Source organism: Lissotriton vulgaris, chromosome 2_2, assembly GCF_964263255.1.
Source record: "Lissotriton vulgaris chromosome 2_2, aLisVul1.2, whole genome shotgun sequence".
NCBI lineage: Eukaryota > Metazoa > Chordata > Amphibia > Caudata > Salamandridae > Lissotriton > Lissotriton vulgaris.
This window is the reverse complement of record NC_141688.1, coordinates 195,091,276-195,111,347: the sequence shown is the minus strand read 5'-3', so window position 1 is coordinate 195,111,347 and position 20,072 is coordinate 195,091,276. Positions and strand designations below refer to the sequence as shown.

Genomic DNA, 20,072 nt, shown 5'->3' with positions numbered 1-20,072 from the left:
TTTGCAACTGTCTGTATGGCGGTGTATGTGGGTTTGTGAGTTGGTGTGTGAGTGTTGTAGTGGGTCTGTGTGGGTGTGTGAGTGGGGGGTGTAAATGGGTCAGTGAGTGTCTGAATGGGTCTGTGGGTGAGTAAGTATCTGAGTAGGTCTGGGAGTGGTTGTATTTTTTTTTTTAATTTATGGCCGAACTAGTGGATCCACCGTGATAATACACAGGGGGGCATGCGGAGGGTCGCGTCAGATCTGCGACTCTGCCCAAGTGGAAAAAAAAATGTGGGGGCAATTTCTTGCCAAAAATGGATCCCTCGCAGGCCCCTATATTACAACCATGGGGTCAGGGTACCTCTACCCTAACCGTAATACATTTGTGAATTGTCATGCCTGGGTTCGTTCCCCAATATGTAAAATAGCAGCTGCTTCTACTGAGGTTGTGACCAGCCAATCACGGCACTGATGTCAGCATGTAGATTCGCAGAGCGCCGTGATGGATCTGCGTCCCCAGAAATACAAATTTGATTTCCCTTTAATATTTCATAAACAACTGAACAGGTTTGCACCAAATCACAAAAAGTTCTGTCTAGAAAGATTTAGCTTTCTGACAAATTTGGTGTAATTCAATTCAGCGGTTCACGCTGGAGTCATGTCTAAAATCTCTATGGAATTAAAATTTGAAATATATATATATAATTTTTTTTTTTTACTTTTTCCCCTTTTTCTTGGCCTCCGATTGACGGATCACCCTGAAACATTCCCTGCACAACTTAACACAAGAGGGCATTTTATTTTTCTTGAAAATTAGACAAACCGCACCAAACTTATTAGCAAACCAAAAAACGCATTTCAGATAGAAAATCGGTCCAAACTATAATCACCTACTGGCAACTGCCTGTAGGATGGAGAATATATATCTTATATTGGGTGCTCCAATGTGTCTGGACACAGCTATACCACTCTGAAGAGCTCGTAGTAGAGTGAAACACATGTCAGGGGTTGCTTTTACTCATTTCAGGTTGGCTTGGTTGGTATTTTACCAGTTCAGAGCTGTAATGCTGTGCCTGGAGTGGTAAATGGCTTTTGTCATTTTACAGCTCAGCATGGACGGCACTGTGCTACTCCTATGCTTAAAGACTTTGTTGTAAAAATGGCAAAAAACGTTGTCCCTTTCTATTTCGGCGTGGATGGCACTGTGCTAATCTAATGCTTAAAGACTTTTATAGAAAAGCAGACATTTGAGGTGGGCAGCTCTAGAGTGTCGCTGGTGTTGAGTGCCCTATGCAGGAGCTGCTTTCCACCTAAACTTGAGAACTACCCAGATTTCTATGCTGCTTTTTTGCATATATATATATAAGCTCCTTTTTCTTATTTCATAAAGAAAAATGCACTTGTGGGGGTAGTTGAAACGATTTTTGATCACAGTACAACAAATATATACATATATATATACATACATATATACATACATATATACATACATATATACATACATATATATATACATATATATATACATACATATATATATACATACATATACATATACATATACATATACATATACATATACATATACATATACATATACATATACATATACATATATATATATATATATATATATATACACACACATGACGAAGCTGCAAAGCGAAACACGTCTGTCGGAGGTGAGGAGTTTGTAATAAAGGATTTTGGAATTGGATACCTGTGTGCTTGCCATCTTTCAATTCAAACGGAGTTGAACAGTGTTGGAACATATATACACATATATGCGCACAGATATCTTTCCGCACTTCAATATTAGCCACCTTTCAAATATTGCAGCCTACTGGTAATTAACCCATTCCGTGCTCATGATGGAACCACACCGTCATGAGTCACGGGCGGCATGTGCTCAGGATGGCGCGCTTCCGTCATGCAACTACCGCTCCGCCCCAAGGCATTAATTCCCCGCCTGGGCGGGCGTATTAATGAGCGGGCGGGGACGTGACGGAACAACGCCGTCATGAGCACACGCCGCCCGTGACACATGACGCCGTGGTTCCGTCACGAGCACTGCAGCGCTGCGCTCACCCTCTAGCCCCCCGCGCCGCGACAAAATTCACGCAGTGGCAAAGGGGTTAATACTAGGAACGGGTGGAAGTTCGTTCCTGCTCTAGTAGGAAGGCCAGTAGCTAATAGGGGTAACCTACATTGCTGTGCCACGGTTCTGTGGAGGGGCGGGGAAGGGGTAGTCTGTGTGTGGTGTATGTGTGTGTGTGTGTGTAAGAGATATTTTGGTGTGGTTGTGGGTAGAAATCTAGTCTATGACTTCGTCACGATTGTCTACCTAATTTGGTTTTCTGATGTTTGGAGGATGTGGCATCCTAAGGCTAATTACGCAGTGCATCGGTCTGTTATCTTATGAAGTGCATGCTTTTATACCGGACCACAAAGAGCGATAGCAAAGTCGCAGGTCAAGTTGCTCTCCAACTGACACTGGACAGATGGCCCATTGGTTCAGCACTAGTAAAAACACTAGACAGTAGTACTCATACAGAGTTTACTGTTGAATACAGGAATGCTGCTCCAAGAGTGCCATCTGGTGGCAGTCAGACGAATAGCACGCGAAATCTGCTCGCGTGATAAAACTGCTTAAGACATAAAAGCACATCAATAGTGAACAATGTATTCGTGAGATCTCGCTCCTGTTGTAACCTGTTACAAGCACCACCTGTTATTTTTTTTACTGTTTCGATTGGTTCATTTCCTTTGTACGTCTGCTTCTTTTCAAGCTATGCCGATATTTGCCTGCATTCTTTTCTTTAATCTGCTCTTTGATTTTTAATACATTTTCTGACGTCTCTTCCTCGTGCCATTGTTTCTTTCTTCGAAACTTTCCATCTACTTTCATCCTCCTCAAAACTTTTCTTTTTGTCAGCTGTTTTCTTCTAACTTTTTGTGAACCTTTGTAGCTCAGACCTTTTGTTTTGCTGCAAAAAACATGTCCGCAATTCCTTTTTTCCTGCTCTTACACTTGTGCAGTTCTCCTACCCTGCCCCCTTTCTTTTTCCGCCTCTAACTTTTCCTCTTTCTCGCTCATGTGTACCGGTTCCCCTCACTGGGGTGATATATTTGGATCAGATCTGGACGGTCCTGAACGCACTATCTGCACCACTTGGATCCCCACAGGAGGGGCCGCTTTTGCTTGCGTGACTAGTTTTTATTGCAAAGTGCAAAGGCTTGCACCAGCATATTACACAAGAACTGAGATCAAGAGATCTGCAGGGTGATGGCCGGAAACACAGATGTGTGTGAGTGAAGGACAGTGGATTTTTGAAAACGCCCTTAAAGGGTCACGAACAGTCTCTAATGTTGCTACTGGGTAGAGTTAATGGCCAAGGTCGTTGCTCAGATGCCCAAGACGGTCGGTCCGGCCGACCCCCAAGACGGTCGGTCCGGCCGACCCCAAAGACGGTCGGTCCGGCCGACCCCCAAGACGGTCGGTCCGGCCGACCCCCAAGACGGTCGGTCCGGCCGACCCCCAAGACGGTCGGTCCGGCCGACCCCCAAGACGGTCGGTCTGGCCGACCCCCAAGACGGTCGGTCTGGCCGACCCCCAAGACGGTCGGTCCGGCCGACCCCCAAGACGGTCGGTCCGGCCGCCCCCTAGACGGTCGGTCCGGCCGACCCCCAAGACGGTCGGTCCGGCCGACCCCCAAGACGGTCGGTCCGGCCGACCCCCAAGACGGTCGGTCCGGCCGCCCCCTAGACGGTCGGTCCGGCCGACCCCCAAGACGGTCGGTCCGGCCGACCCCCAAGACGGTCGGTCCAGCCGACCCAAAGACAGTCAGTCGGGCCGACCCAAAGACAGTCAGTCGGGCCGACCCAAAGACAGTCAGTCGGGCCAACCCAAAGACAGTCAGTCGGGCCAACCCAAAGACAGTCAGTCGGGCCAACCCAAAGACAGTCAGTCGGGCTGACTCCAAAACAGTCAGTCGGGCTGACCCAAAGACAGTCAGTCGGGCTGACCCCAAAACAGTCAGTCCGGCTGACCCCAAAACAGTCAGTCCAGCACCAGCTGCTGAAAAGGGAAGCACATTTTGCAGGGGATCCTGCTAGAGTAGAATTGTAGATGGCGGGTACAAGTCTTGAAACCCTTCAGTGGAACTGGTTATGCTAAAGAGCTCGGGGTCAGATACCTCAGCGGGCTAATGCGCCCAATCTAGAGATCTGTGCTTGACCTCGTGATCATAGTATGAGGGCAGAAGGTACACTCATACTTTCACCCTTCTGTAAAATAAGTGCCATTGAGTTGGATAACAAACAGTTATACAGCTCCAAGTTGCCCCACGGGGTGATTGTGTGCTTTACAACTACATAGGTTATGTTGTATTAAGTATAAATAGAGCTCTTCCTTAATTCTAATCAGGGTTTCCAGTTGGTCTCTCGGGATGAAATTGAATTAAGGCTGCTAGTGCAAGGACAGATCTTTACATTGGCCTAGTTACCAGTAGTGGCTGGCAGGGAGAGGGGATCGAGGGGTGGATCAAAAAAACAAACAATTAAAAAACACACCTACCTTTTGATTTCTCTCTTCTGTCAAAGCTACTCTTCCTGGCGAGTCCCCAAAGGAGGAAGCACACAGGCTCCCCTATGCCAATAACAACGCTGCAATGCAGCATTGTGATTGGTCTGACTGCTGTGGTTTGGCGCTCAGACAGGCAGTGGGAGCTTGTGCATGTTCTCCACCTAGCCTGTGAACATGCAAACTGCGCGTGACTGTTTGGCCAGCCACAAACAGCCAGTCAAGCGCACTTAGTGTGCCACCACTCCTCTCCATGTGACACCAGCCCCACGCCAACCCCACAGCTACGAAAAATAGGATGATAACTTATTACATTTATATTTTTGTCCTTTTTTTACAGCTCTGAGAGCAGTGGGGTGACGCTCCACCGCCTTAGGAGCAACTTCGCTTGTTACATCCATCATGGGGCCAGTCTAGGGAGGTCTAATCGGACTCACAGCGGCACCCTTTCTGCTGCAGAATTCCACCCAGTAAGGTTGCAAGCTCACATATGTTGCCCGAAGGCTTGCACAATTTGAGACGCTAAAAGTGCCATACATGCCCCCTCTGCTGTACAACGTAAACACTAGGTCGCTGTGTGACATTATCCTAAGACATTCCAAAGTGCCACCAGTAAGGCCCAGATTTTGGCTTCTTTTTATGGAAAATATCAGGCCACCTTGGAGCACAAGTGTGCCAAGAGAAACCAGAAGGAAACCAAAGATTAGAAGAACTAGAGATGACATGCAGCCGAGCGAGATGAACCCTATAATACAAGCCAATTGAGGCAAGGGTCTACCCACAGCAAGTGTTGCGGAACAGTTACACTAGAGCCAAAGAATGCAGCCTTGGCCCCAGTCATGTCCCAAAGGCTCAGCATCTTGTACTAATGATCCGCGTCGTTGACTGAAAGCCCTTAAATTACAATAATATAATTAGTGCGACATGCTCCATAGACACGTATGTTTTGAACGAGCGCATCTTGAAGGTGCTTGAATGCAAAGATGCAATTCTAGCTGCAAATAGATGCTGCTCCCGGTGAGCTGTACCGACTCCCAGTAAGGTTATGTTGAGTTAAGAGTAGCCTTCGTGGCTTACAGGGGCTTTCGGCAATTCGGGAGCCAGGATGTCTTCAGCGTACATAGCTTAAAAAAAACAGTGTCTCAAGTAAAATACCAAATTATCAAACCTTCTATAGTCCACCTTTTTGATTCCAGTTTGTACTCCTCTTGCCAAATATACGTCGGGTGAACATCAGGTTAGAAACATTTGTCAGGCGGTAGTCCTCGTCCTGGCCATTTAAGAACTTTGTTTTCATTGAAGTGTGAACTGCATCATCTCTATGCTTTGCTTAATATTACATTTATATAGAGGGCAGTATTGCACTAACCATAAACTACTGAAACTTACTAGAATTCTCAGAAACATTTTGTGATTCTCTTCCGTATCCTTGTTGAATCGAGATTGGTTCCCAAAGCTGGCTAGATACATAATCTGCATCAGCAGAGGAGGCTCTCAGCTCCGGCTACGAACCGGGCAAAGCGGGACAGCAGTGGATGCAAGAGACAACTTCTCTCCTCCACCACAAACAGCTCAGCGCCCGGGTGGGTGCCATTTTCTATGGAGAAGCTACGGGGCTCACTGGGTCGGTTCAGGGGCAGACTGTGGGTCTGTTGGAACACCGAGAGCCTGCTTTTGGCTGCCGCTTAGCCCGCACGCACAAAGCCACCACCCACAGTGTGTTTAACTGGGCTCTGGTGAGAGGCCCCCTCCTCCTTCCCTTTAAACTTTGTTTTAGACTTTGCTGCCTCCCGCTCTGCAATTAGCTGCCTTGGCGCATCGGGTCTTTCTTCCTGGACCCCTGATCTCCAGATTAAACTCCTCTGCCCCAGCTCCTCATGGACCATGTGGCTGTGACTTTGCTGCGGAATGCCTTTCTCCCCCCGGACGTGCTGGCTAAGGCAGCCCTCTTCCTTGACTTTCGGACTTGGACCTTTATGCTCCTCGCCATTTTCTTTTTATGACTCTTCTTCTACCTTTCTCCTCTGCCATTTTAGTGATCTCTGACCTCCCCCTCTGTCCCAGCGACCTTTCTTTTGTCTCTCCTGTTGCCTCTCACACACTCCTCACTGTCTTACTCATTACTATCTGCTTCCCTCTCTCGTTTGTCTCACTTTCCTGCCCTTCTCTGTCCCTCCCTTGGTGCTGTGACTGCATCCCCCCTCCGACCCCACTTAATGGAACTCTGCTTTTCTGTATATAGAGATAACTCTACTCATTAGTATATGCAGTAGACCTTTGTACTCTCTACCATTCCTATGTGACTCAGAGTATATCCATTCATATCCCTTCCCTATGTAATCACCAGTCTCTTCTCTGTGTGACTTTACATCTAGTACATTTCAATTTTTTTCTGTGTGTATCTTTTATGTAACACATGTAATCCTAAGTCCTTACGTTTTGCAACTGGTTCTTATGTAGAGCGCTCCAACACCTTCAGGTAAAGTTTGCGCTATATAAAATCGCATTAAATAAAATAAAATAAATAAATAAATAAATCTTTTTACCCCAGTCCGTGCAATATTTCTTTACAGGTGGCCTTATAAACGCCAGATCAATGTGCAAACATAGCCAGGACATTCACGATCTTATCATTGACCATGACCTTGATTGTCTCATGATCACTGAGACCTGGCTCACTGATGACAGTAACCCCGACATTGCCATTGCCCTCCCTCTAGGCTTTTCCCTCCATAGACAGGATAGACAGAAAGGTAGAGGAGGAGGTGTAGCAATCATACTAAGTAACACCTTTAATTGCCATACTTTTTGCCTCGACCCTCTCACCGATGCAGAGGGACTAGGCTTTTCCATCAAACTCAGTCATTCTCTCTCCCTCTCCGGTGGCCTAATCTACCGCCCTCCTGGCAACGCTACTAAATTCCTCGACTCCCTGAACGACGCTCTTGGGCACTTCCTACTCCGCTACCCACATTTCACCCTACTGGGGGATTTCAACCTGCACCTCGAGACCCCAACCGACTCTCATACTAGAAGCTTCCTGCAGACATTGGAAATTTTCAATTTACCACAAAACGTGAAGCTGCCTACCCACTCCCTTGGCCACACCTTAGACGGGGTATGTTCCAATTTCCCGTCCATCACCATCCTGCCCCCTTTACCTCAGATCTGGACCGATCATTGCTTGATCCCTTTCCACATCGCCAGCCACTCCCCTCCTTCCAATAATAAACACACTTTCCACCACGCCCCCTCCACAAATTGGAAAACTGTTCAGAAAAATCTTACCCTTCATCCATTCTCCCCCACCAATACCCCCTCCCTTTCCGGCAACATCGATAGTGACGCTGTTTCCATCAACAGCTGGCTTTCACAAGAAATCAACAAACTATGTCCACCTAAGAAACTGAATAATACTTCGAAAAATACGAAAATCAAAGCCCCCTGGTACACACCTGACCTAGCAGCCGCACATCTACTCTGCAGGAAAGCGGAGCGCAAATGGCGAAGAACTTATGATAACGACGACCGTAGTCATTACATTCTACAGAGGAAAAATTATCTCTCCTCCATCAAAACAGCTAAAAGAACGTATTATGTAAACGCAATTAAAAACGCCAGCCAAAAGCAAAAAACACTTTTCTCAATTGTAAAAACCTTCACCAACCCCAAAGCCCTCCAACCTGAAATCCCTCCATCACAGGAGCTCTGTGACAAGATCTCCGACTATTTCGAGAACAAAATCTCTTCCATTCAAAAAAACTTCCCCCCCTCCCCTCCCGCACATGTAATTCCGGACCCGGACAATTCGTGCGCGACTGCTAACAGTCTCAAAAACTTCACCCCGGTGACTATCTCAGACCAGAGAGGCGATCCTCTCCTGCAAATCGGGCTCCCCCTCCGATCCCTGTCCCCCTAAGATCCTCCATCTTATCATCGATGAAACCAACCCCATTATCAATAAAATAATCAACCTCTCCCTCAACTCCGGTGCTGTTCCACTTTCTTGGAAAAAAGGAGTGGTCAAGCCGCTCATGAAAAAAGCGAACAAACCCCCTACTGACTTGACTAATCTCCGCCCCATCACTCTGCTACCCGCTTTGGGTAAAATTACAGAACAGTTAGTCCATAAAGAGCTGAAGTCCTTCCTAGACTCGCATAACCTACTGCATCCCCAGCAGTCCGGCTTTCGGCCCAAACATTCTACCGAGACCGCCCTTATCGAGCTGACCAAGACTATTAAAATCCTTCAAGACCAAAGGAAGAAGGCTATCCTGATCCTTCTCGACCTCACGGCGGCATTCGATACTATCTCTCATTCCATCCTGATCAATAGACTTAAGGATATCGGCATCACCAACTCAGCCTTATCCTGGATCAAATCTTTTCTCAGTGATAGGTACCAAACCGTCACCCTTGGCCCCTTCCAATCCAATGAGAAAAAGGTATCCTCCGGAGTCCCTCAGGGATCCATCCTAAGTCCCCTTCTCTTCAACATTTATCTCATTCCACTTCTCACCCTCATAGAATCGTTCGGCATAACCGTTACCTCCTATGCCGACGATACTCAGCTCATCATCCCCCTAGATGACAATTCCAACAAGGCAGAGCTCAATTTTAAACACTGCCTAACAGCTGTTTTTCAATGGATGGATGCCAACCATCTACGCTGCAACTCAAATAAAACCGAGATCCTCCCCATTGGAAAGAATGCCTCTTTCTGCCCTGCCTTATGGTGGCCTGACAACTCCACAGCCCCCCCTCAGACGGTCTCGTCAGCCAGAAACCTTGGGGTCCTCTTCGATTCCGACCTCTCTTTCGACCTCCACGTCTCGACTGTAGCAGGAAGATGCTTCGGCATAATCAAGTCCCTAAGAAAGTTCTTTGAATTTCTCCCCCTAGACTCCAGAAAGACTGTGGCGGTAGCCCTCATACTCTCTCGAGTAGACTACTGTAATGGTCTTCTGGCAGGGACTAAGAGGTCTACTCTCTTGAAACTTCAAAGTGTTTTGCACACTGCTGCCCGCCTTGTCTTAAAACTTCCACGCAAATCATCAATCTCCGCAGCCCTTAAAACCCTGCACTGGCTCCCCTTGCACAAGAGAATACTCTTCAAAATTCTCACCATAGCCTTTCGTGGATTCAACAAAACCGGCCCCTCCTATTTGTCCAGACGTTTCCCTCATTATAATCCGAGTCGCCCCCTACGATCTTCTCATGAAAACTTCATGACCCCCACCAAGTACAATCTGAAGTCTAAAGGCGGAAAAACCCTCACCACCTTAGCCATTAAGGCCTGGAACAGCATGCCTAGACATCTCAGACTTCAGACTCTTGAGAAGCCTTTCAGAAAGCTCCTCAAAACCTGGATTTTCAATCTTCCCGATGACTGGACAAAGGCGGCCATCTAGTCCCCCTCTCTTTTCACTCTGCGATCTGGCTCAAGGACTGACAGCGCCATGATGCTCCTTCCGGAGCGAACGCCGCGCTCTACAAATACCCTTCCAAATTCCAAATTCCAAATACATCCCCCCTACTACCTCCAACATGCTCTAGAAAGTCCCCCTCTATGTGAAGCACTGACACTCTTGGTTCGTGCAAAAACTAGTAAATAAACAGACACAATTTTGGGGAGGCAAAAACAGCTTTCACAGGGTCACGTAAATTCATAAAGTATCTTCTAAAGTAAATGCACAGGTTTTAGGGTCCCCCTGCTGCGTGATAGGTGTTTGAAACCTTCCTGGATGAATAACACAAACAAAAGAGAATAGTTTTTATAACCATAAGTTTATTTTTTACACTTTTCCTCCTTCACTATGGAATCTGCAATACTAGTCAAACGAAAGTAACATTTCCTCCGTCCACCCAGTGTAATAATCTGTAAGACGGACACAATTTTCTGATTAATTCTCATGTGAGCATCCTTTCCAGATCGTTGAAACGCTTCATGGAGTCTATTGAAAAGATTCACCGTAAAAACGACTGCTACGTCTGCTTCCTCGCTTAAGATGAGGGTACATCAGTGGATCTGCTCAAAATGGCGAGATTATGGAGTTGGCATGATGGCATGCCTGCAGCTTTATCTAGAGTGGACGGCAGGGTGGGCTTTATTTTGTAGTGTATTTAAAGCCTTTGCATAGTTATCGATGTCAGAAACATGCAGTATTGCATTATATGCATTCACAGTTCTCTATATTTATATGTAAAATAAATGAGATACCAGTATTTGTAAAGCGCGCAGCTACCTCCGAAGTGGTGTCCCGGCGCTGGGGGCCCTCAGGAAGATTAAGCAAGCTATTGCCCAGAGTCACATGGTGCTGGGCTGGCACCGGGGATCGATCCGTGAACCCCGTAGTCCGGAGTCAGGCACCCTGGCTGCTGCGCCACACCTCTTCCACAAACATACCTTATATGTGTTATTATGAACGTTAATTAAGTAATTCCCTATGAGCCATCTGTAATCAGACGTATCGTACAACGTACTTCTACAACCACACCTGACGATTACTGGTAGCCTCTTCCACTATTACTCTGTTACATTCTCTGTGTCAACACTGAGCGACGCCGCCCTTCTTGGGAATGCTGCCTGATCAATACGGTACTGTCTTCGATTATGATATGATGATCCCTGTTTTGGTGTTTTTGTCACGCCTGTTCAAATTCTCTTCACACGTAGATGATGCCGCCCTCAGCTGAGGTGTTGCCGCACATTGCACTGTTCTAGATAATGGCACCAATTTTACTATTCGCTTATGATATTGTCTTATTTAATCTATGCTCATTACATTGAAATATCACCACCCTCTTCCTGGGGAGGTGCTGTATCTTGCATTGCTCTTGTTCTGTTTTATTTTACATGTTTCAACGTATTACTATATCCTCTCCAACAACTGTAAAGCGCTCCGATACCCGTGAGGGTCAGGTTTGCTCTATAAAACGTTTCAAAACAAAATCAAATGTGATCTTCTCAGTGATGAGTCTGAACCAGTCCTCCAGACGGTGAACTTGCAAGCCAAATTACTGGGTGACAAAGGGAAGCAAACTTACCACCAAGATCCCTGCAAAGGCGCGGAGATTCTTGATTAAATCCACCAGAGTCCCAGCCACCAAGGCCATCATCTGAAAGACAACACAAGATAGAGGTAATGCAGAAATCTGGGAATGACAAGTGATCGGTAATGCAGTCTTTATATTTTACAACCGTATGGTTGAAATATTGCGGTCAGTGAAGGAAAAAAGACTGATAATACCGAACATGGCAGCATAGAATGTATCCATTTAAGAGGCAAAGCAGCAGTGCAAAGATCGGACGAGTATCCCTTTATCATGCCGAGTCGCGATATGGAAGGAGTCTGACTAGAGAACTTAAGTCTACATTTAATGCGCGGTTAGTCCAGAATGACCTTTAACACCACAAAGGACAGGTACTTATTATGTAAATCTATTTCAGCTACTGTAAGACCAGAAAATGCATTTACATGGGTGACCGACGCCTGTCGTACACTAAGGACTCCACTGTTAAAACCTCATGCGCTAAATCATTTTTTAACAAAAATGTTTAGATCTATTGATCGGCAAACAAACCCTAAATTCAGCAAACAAACTGTAAAATATATATTGATATACAAAACTGTTCCAGTTATTATCCTTTTTTCAATGCACTCCCTTATGAGAAAGAACCTTTAAGCCGGTACAAATACTGCTAGAAACCACAAACATATCAAAAACCCTCAGGATGAATATGCCTGGTAGTGTGATAACCAGTGCTTAATTTGTGCCGGTGGTTGCATGTGATGGGCACTGGCACTCATTTTTGGAGACTGCGACTTCAATCTGATCATCAGACTTTGACTCGGAGCAAGACAGAAAGGCGAAGAAAGGAGGAACAGACAGATAGTAAAACACTGCGATCATCGCTTACCGAAGGTAGGTCTGGAGATCCCCACCAGGATCACAAGGAGCACGTGAAGCAGAGTAGGTGCCTCATCATGCCATGTCCCCTGCGATGCACCTTGCTCACTATTGAACCTTTGCGGAGGTACGTGTACCTCCGCTACCTCTGACCATAGGTTACTGTGAAACCTTAGCCCACTCACCACGAACACTTGTGATAACCGGGATTAAGTGTCTGGCCAATTTTTGCCCAGGTTTTTTACTCCTCTAATCCACTAGTTTAAACACCGACCCTAGCGGATTCTGTATGTCTTTCTCCCCCCCGTGTAGGAGCTTTTAGGCCCACACCCAGCCTGTAGATTACTCGCTGCCACCGGTAAATCATATCCTAATTAAATTGTTTGTTGGATACATTCCTAAAGAGACACACTTTACTAATAGCATACCATTATCCATAGGTGCCATCTCCCCACTCTTTGGTACTCATATAGATCCCACTTCCAAGACGTTAAGTCTGCTGGTTCCCTTAGGGGTTAAAACGTCAACATTGTCCTTTTGTTTGTGTCACACTGATGACAGAATTTATATCTGCATCTTTCGGTTATGATTTCACATTTTTGTGTTTGCCAGATAACTGGCAGGATAGGTTGTCATCACGGATTGCTGATTGATATATATGCACTACCTTCCCTTTACACACCACCTGCACTTATCCCAACTACGCACCCGGCAATTCACATTGTATGCACCTGTTATTTTTTTTAGCAATTCTCGGCACCAGCACGGGAGCCACGGTTGCATCAAAATTATGCATTTTTTTTTCTATTTCTTACTTTTGATGTAATCGTGGCTCAGTGAAGCAATAGATTTAAATATAAAATGATTCAAATAATTTTACTTAAATAATGCTTCAAGGGAGTAGGTTTGACGCATCACTAAAGAAAAAGTTACTAACCTTCACTAACTTTTTTTTTCAGATGGATACTAGATCTTCTGGTACATTCCACACCTTATGAATCCCCTCCAGCGACGAGATCGAAGCCAGAATTTTTTTTCCCTAGGAACAGACCTGCATTGCTGCCATGTGGCAAAGCTTCTACCGTAGTTTTGTGTGCCCAGGGCGTGACAACACTGGAGTATATATGGTGCTAACTGGCACATTTATGTTGGTTCCAGGTACTTTTTTGCACCCTATAGAGGCGCGCCGAAAGGCACTGAAATCCCACAAGTTACATTGACAATAACTGTAGATAACAAATTGCATAACTTGGAATCTTATTAATGATAGCACTGATTCAAGGGAGGGTGGTGAGGAATGAGCCGAAGATAGTTATCCCACATAAATATGGTCACCAAAGATTAATAAATCTTCTTGCAGATTCCTCACCTCATGAATGAGTCTGAAGAAATGCCCTCCAGGTGTATCGCATTGAGTAGTCTCAACAAAACCACAGGCCTGACAAAGTATATATCATCGCGAGCCTCAGCCATGAGGCAATAATGCTTAGCAAAAGTATGTGAGAATGACCATGTGGCCGCTCATCAAATTTCAGACACTGGGACACCAATAGTGAGGGCAGTGGAAACTTACGTGGCTCTCATGGGGTTGTCAAGGCCAAGGCACAGCAGAGCTTAATTTGAAAGGTAATATATGTGAGATAATGCACTTTGTTGCCTCTTTTCAGTTCTAAGCGCCTGAGAAGCCCACAAAGAGCAGTTTATGTAACAAACCAGGCACCTGGTATCTAGTTTAGGCAGAGGGTCCTCCTCCTTGAAGGTGTAAAGAGAGTACAGGAAGAAAGGTGGAAGAGGGATAGACTGGCCCTTGTGAAATGCTGACACAACTTAAAACAGAATGCTCTTAAAGGTAGCCCATCTGAAAGGGCCTACGGGTTCATGGACTATGTTGTAAGCTCTCGCCACCAAGAAAGTAATTGTGAGCATATTTGTACCAGGCATTGTACATCGACTCGAATGGAGATGCCATACAAATTCCAATCCTACTGTGGAACAATGAATTGAGTGATGAGAAACCAGTGAAGTAATTTTCAGGTAGAGAAACGCAAATACCAACTAGAATAAAGAAGGTCTTGATGGCAGAGGGCCAAGCTGGGCGAAAGACTGTAGAAACTGCAAAACACTACAAAGGAGGGACAGAAAGAGTCTCCAGTGTTCAGACTTCGTACTCTTTCAACATATTCCGGCAATTGCAACCTGCATAAACGGATTTAAAGGAAGTTTATTTTGGGAGCAGCCAAATGAATATCAGCTACTTCTGCAGGTAATCAAAAGCCCTCTGACACCGCTCAATCTCCATGCATGCAGCTGCAGTGTTTGGGAACTGGAACAAATTAAGTAACCACCCTGACTGGGATAGGGAAACCGGGCCAAGTGCTAAGCTTCAACAGGTCAGTGCACTAATTAGTTGTTCCTGGCCCCCTTGCACTTTCTGCAGGAGTCTGGACAGAAACAGGATAGACAGGAAGGATGGAACAAACTCCATGACTTAGTGAATCTAAAGGCAGACTACCTCAGGGAACCGCTCTGTGGGAGCTGTAAGTCACCAAACCGAAAACACTACCTTTTGAGAGCCGTGGTAAAAAGATCCATGGAAATCTGGGAAAGATCAATTCTATCACTTCGGGATGAAGTACCCACTTGTGGCCCTCTGGCGAGAGGCATCTCAGAGTATCTGCTGTGAGATGGGCCACAACACAGAAGAGGACCCTTTGCCAAGCTCTACCTCAATTCGACATTAATTCCCAACACAGGGTTGAAGACCCTACCAACACTACTCGGTCTGTTGATTTCAAGGGTGGTGGTCCTGTACGGCAGAACTGAATACTGCATCCTAATATGGAAGTGAGGAAGGCCTTCAGAGAAAGGGTGATTGGTCACAGCTACAGCACGTTTATGAGCAGATGCAGCTCTGAAACTGAATCAAGGAGATGTGTAAGATGTTTGTTAGAGTTTGACTCAGTATTAGGCAATGATGATGCCAATGCTACTCATGCTTTTTGCGCCATCGCAGTGCGTGAGCAGACTTCCTCCGAAGAAGGCTCCGAGGGGTACGAATGTCTCCTTTCTGGGGAGGTATTTAAGCCACTAGCATTTTGTATTTCCAGGAAAAGACCAGCACTAGTATTGTCAGGAGGGATGCGATAATCATCCTATGTGCCGACAGTCTGTTTTGCTGCTTTTTCAGTGCCAGAAAATCTAAAAAAGCTCCTCCATCCAAGCAAATCTTTGATGGCTAAACCCTAGCAGAGCATCCCCCAGGACCCAAAGCACACTTGTCTCGCTGTTAATTTCTGGTGATTTTAAATGAGGAGATTGTGCAGAGGTTGGATGTAAGGGCAGTGCCAGTGACCACTCACATGGCACAGGATTGTAAGCATCAGCTTTTTTGACAACAGCATCAAGATCACGACAGCCAAAACTGCCAAACCTAATGTAACAGGCAAACCCATGGGGAGTGGACTAGATGGTAGTACAGCTATCTTGAATAAATCCAGCATGGCCTGAGAACGGTTTTACCCTGTACAGGACGAGCAGATCAAGTAGGGAACGCCAACTACTTTCATATCAGAACTGTATGCGATGATGTGAAGACCAGTGACGGAGTTAGACTGGGCAACTTTTGGCATGATTTCCCCTGTCTTTTTTGCTTCTGACATCCTGTTTGGCTGTGTACAAGTGCTCCATGTGGAAAATGTAATGGTAATTGGTCTCTCAGTGATTGGTATATTTGATTTACTAGTAAGTCCCTAGTACAGTGAAATGTATGTTCCCAGGGTCTGTAAACTAAAAATTACTAGTTGACTTGCAGCACTAATTGTGAAACCCAAATAAGCAGCGTTGGAAACATGTCGCAGAATTGCCACAGCACTCTCTGTGTGCAGTTTTAAACTTTGATTTCGACCTGGCAAGTGCACCCACATGCCAGACGCAAACCTTCCATTTTAGTACATGTCCTGAACCCCTTAGGTATGCCTAAGGTAGACCCATAGGCAGGGTGCATCGTATTTTAAAAGGAAGGATAGGTACTGTTGTGTTTCTTTGTGGGTTTTTTTTTTTTGAGTTATGTAGCACAAACTCGACCAGAAGGTCACAGATTGCTTTATATGAGCACCAGTTGAGTTACAGAAGGACAAATGATTTTTGTTAGGAGCGGGGAGATTAAGTGATTTGCCCAGAATCACAGGATGTAGATCATCCTCGCCGAGACGCACACCCGGTTATCACAGAATCCCGGTCGACTGCTTTAGTAGTTAGGCCACACCCTCTCCCAACTGACCTGGTAGTGAAATAATTTCATTTTTCACTACAGCAAGGGCTATTTCTCCCATAATTTAGCATTGGAGCAGCAATGTAACATGGGTATCTTACAATTAGGAGTGGCTAGAAAGTTGGAGTTAAGGGCCTCTGGACTCACCATTTAAAAAGACATCTTTAATTAGTAATATTTTTTAATTTGCAGGTGTGAAAATGCCACTTATAGAGAGACGGTAACGTTTAAGGAGTTAGGTCCCGGGACGTGAGGGGGGCTGGACCCTTTGATAAATTGTAAATATACAAATTGCTCTCCACACACTTGTTTTCTGCTTATTGATTTTAAGCACATAAATCAGGACTACTTCTGAATATGTGGGTTTATTTTAGTTTCACCCTTTGCTTTTCAATATCAAGTACAAAAGTTCAATTTATAGCATGTTTGAAAAAGACACGCAACATGAAACATTAAATGACAGATATACAAATCAATAATTACCAACACATTAAATCCAAAACATCAAATTTGAACAAACATGAAACATATATGCACATTATTATCATCTGACGGCAACATCAATTTTTAGAATGCCGATATCAAAAAAAGATACTTGTTAGTATATTCTGTACAGTCATTGAAGGACAAACAAGTTTCGAAAGAGGGCCAAATGGATACGAATAAATGAGTCCAAGTTGCAATTAATCCTAATTCGTGGCCTTCTAGATGCCGACGCGTTTCGAACCCGCTAATTAAATAAACGGGATCTCGTCAGGGCCTTGTCACTTCAGTATCTTTTGTTCTGTGCAAAAAAGGAAGAAGAGAACACCTTAGTTCTGTTGTTCCCACCCATTTTTAAACAAATCACTACACCTCTGCCTGTGAAGAAATCTGTACCTGTAGCGTTGTGGCCGGGTTCATACAGGTTCAACAGCCTTCTTGTGTTTGTTACTGTTTTTGGGAACCCTGTGGGGATATTTGTAGCTATTAGAAAGTTCAGGGTTGGTTGGTGATCACCCTATTTAATTAGCGGTGCATTAAACCATATTTTTTACCTGCTTTTTAATGCCGCTGCTCTTTAAGAAATGTCCTCTGTCCGTTTAGATTGTCTATTCTCTGATCTTTATCTGCTCTCTCTGGCTTCCGCTCCCTATTTATTAAAGAAATTAGAGTTATTTAGAAGAGATAGTCTCTCTTATTTCTAAAGTGTGTGTACCAAAAAGGCATCTACCTTGAGGGGGCGTCCCTCGGCGCGCGTGGATTTACTCTTCTGTTGATGCGGGAGGGATTTTTTCAATCTATTCAAAAAGAAGGGGAATTGTGTTAGTCTCATGTGCGCTTGCGTTTTTCGGGAGCAGCATGTGAGAGTGTCACGGTCGATGCTGTCTCCTACCTTTGATTAGAGGAGCGAGGGGAGGCATCTGGCAGTCTGCAACGCTTCTATCGCTCTGAGCTTCCGCATTGAAGCCGGCGTTGAATTGGAGCAACCATATGGAGGTCAGCGTCATGCATTCTCGTTGATGACGCGATCCGGGAATTGCATATAAAAAGAACCAAAGTCTAGGCCAGCGTCTGGTCCGCGCTGATGTACGAATCCAAAAACCTAAAAGTGACCTGCTCTCCCAATGGGGTTTGAAACCGATACTGGGACATCACAAATGTGGGAACTGTGTCTCCTGCGATACCACGATTGAAGGCATTGAATTCATGCACAAGAACACTAAATGGAAAAATGTAGGTTTCACTAATTGTCGGACAAGAAATGTCGTATACGCAATTCTATGCCCGTGCGATAAAATTTATATCGGAAAAACAAACCAACAAGTGAATACCCGCATCACACAGCATAGATCTAGACTCAAAAATAAGGTAGCGAATGCACCCATGGTACAGCATTTCACAGAGGCCAATCATCGAGAAACCGATTTTAAATGGACTGTACTGTATAGCATCAACCCAAATAAATGTCCCCCTGACACTGAAAGTGTCCTCTTGACAAAAGAGGCATACTTAATCCTTAAATTTAACAGCACCCAAAGCGGGTTAAATACATTGTCAGAAGTCTCCAGGCTGTAATCTCTCGGAGGATGAAATACTGCTTCGCACGAGTCACCACATGAGCGAGGGTCTGACTAACATTAATGGAAAGCACCCACACGGACACCCTGAACTACAGATCCCAGAATTCCCGGATCGCGTCATCAACGAGAATGCATGACGCTGACCTCCATATGGTTGCTCCAATTCAACGCCGGCTTCAATGCGGAAGCTCAGAGTGATAGAAGCGTTGCAAACTGCCAGATGCCTCCCCTCGCTCCTCTAATCAAAGGTAGGAGACAGCATCGACCGTGACACTCTCAGATGCTGCTCCCGAAAACGCGAGCGCACACGAGACTAACACAATTCCCCTTCTTTTTGAATAGATTGAAAAAATCCCTCCCGCATCAACAGAAGAGTAAATCCACGCGCGCCGAGGGACGCCCCCTCAAGGTAGATGCCTTTTTGGTACACACACTTTAGAAATAAGAGAGACTATCTCTTCTAAATAACTCTAATTTCTTTAATAAATAGGGAGCGGAAGCCAGAGAGAGCAGATAAAGATCAGAGAATAGACAATCTAAACGGACAGAGGACATTTCTTAAAGAGCAGCGGCATTAAAAAGCAGGTAAAAAGTATGTTTTAATGCACCGCTAATTAAATAGGGTGATCACCAACCAACCCTGAACTTTCTAATAGCTACAAATATCCCCACAGGGTTCCCAAAAACAGTAACAAACACAAGAAGGCTGTTGAACCTGTATGAACCCGGCCACAACGCTACAGGTACAGATTTCTTCACAGGCAGAGGTGTAGTGATTTGTTTAAAAATGGGTGGGAACAACAGAACTAAGGTGTTGTGCTCTTCTTCCTTTTTTGCACAGAACAAAAACTACTGAAGTGACAAGGCCCTGACGAGATCCCGTTTATTTAATTAGCGGGTGCGAAACGCGTCGGCATCTAGAAGGCCACGAATTAGGATTAATTGCAACTTGGACTCATTTATTCGTATCCATTTGGCCCTCTTTCGAAACTTGTTTGTCCTTCAATGACTGTACAGAATATACTAACAAGTATCTTTTTTGGATATCGGCATTCTAAAAATTGATGTTGCCGTCAGATGATAATAATGTGCATATATGTTTCATGTTTGTTCAAATTTGATGTTTTGGATTTAATGTGTTGGTAATTATTGATTTGTATATCTGTCATTTAATGTTTCATGTTGCGTGTCTTTTTCAAACATGCTATAAATTGAACTTTTGTACTTGATATTGAAAAGCAAAGGGTGAAACTAAAATAAACCC

General features: G+C 45.0%; 1 protein-coding gene across 1 annotated transcript in view; it reads right to left on the bottom strand.

Annotated features, from left to right (window-relative positions):
• Positions 1 to 20,072, bottom strand: part of TPCN2 (two pore segment channel 2) — a 236,195-nt gene that overhangs the window by 18,751 nt on the left and 197,372 nt on the right. The window contains exon 19 of the mRNA XM_086959528.1: positions 11,612 to 11,683. Coding sequence (XP_086815654.1) covers positions 11,612 to 11,683 — 72 coding nt within the window. The remainder of the gene's footprint in view (positions 1 to 11,611; positions 11,684 to 20,072) is intronic.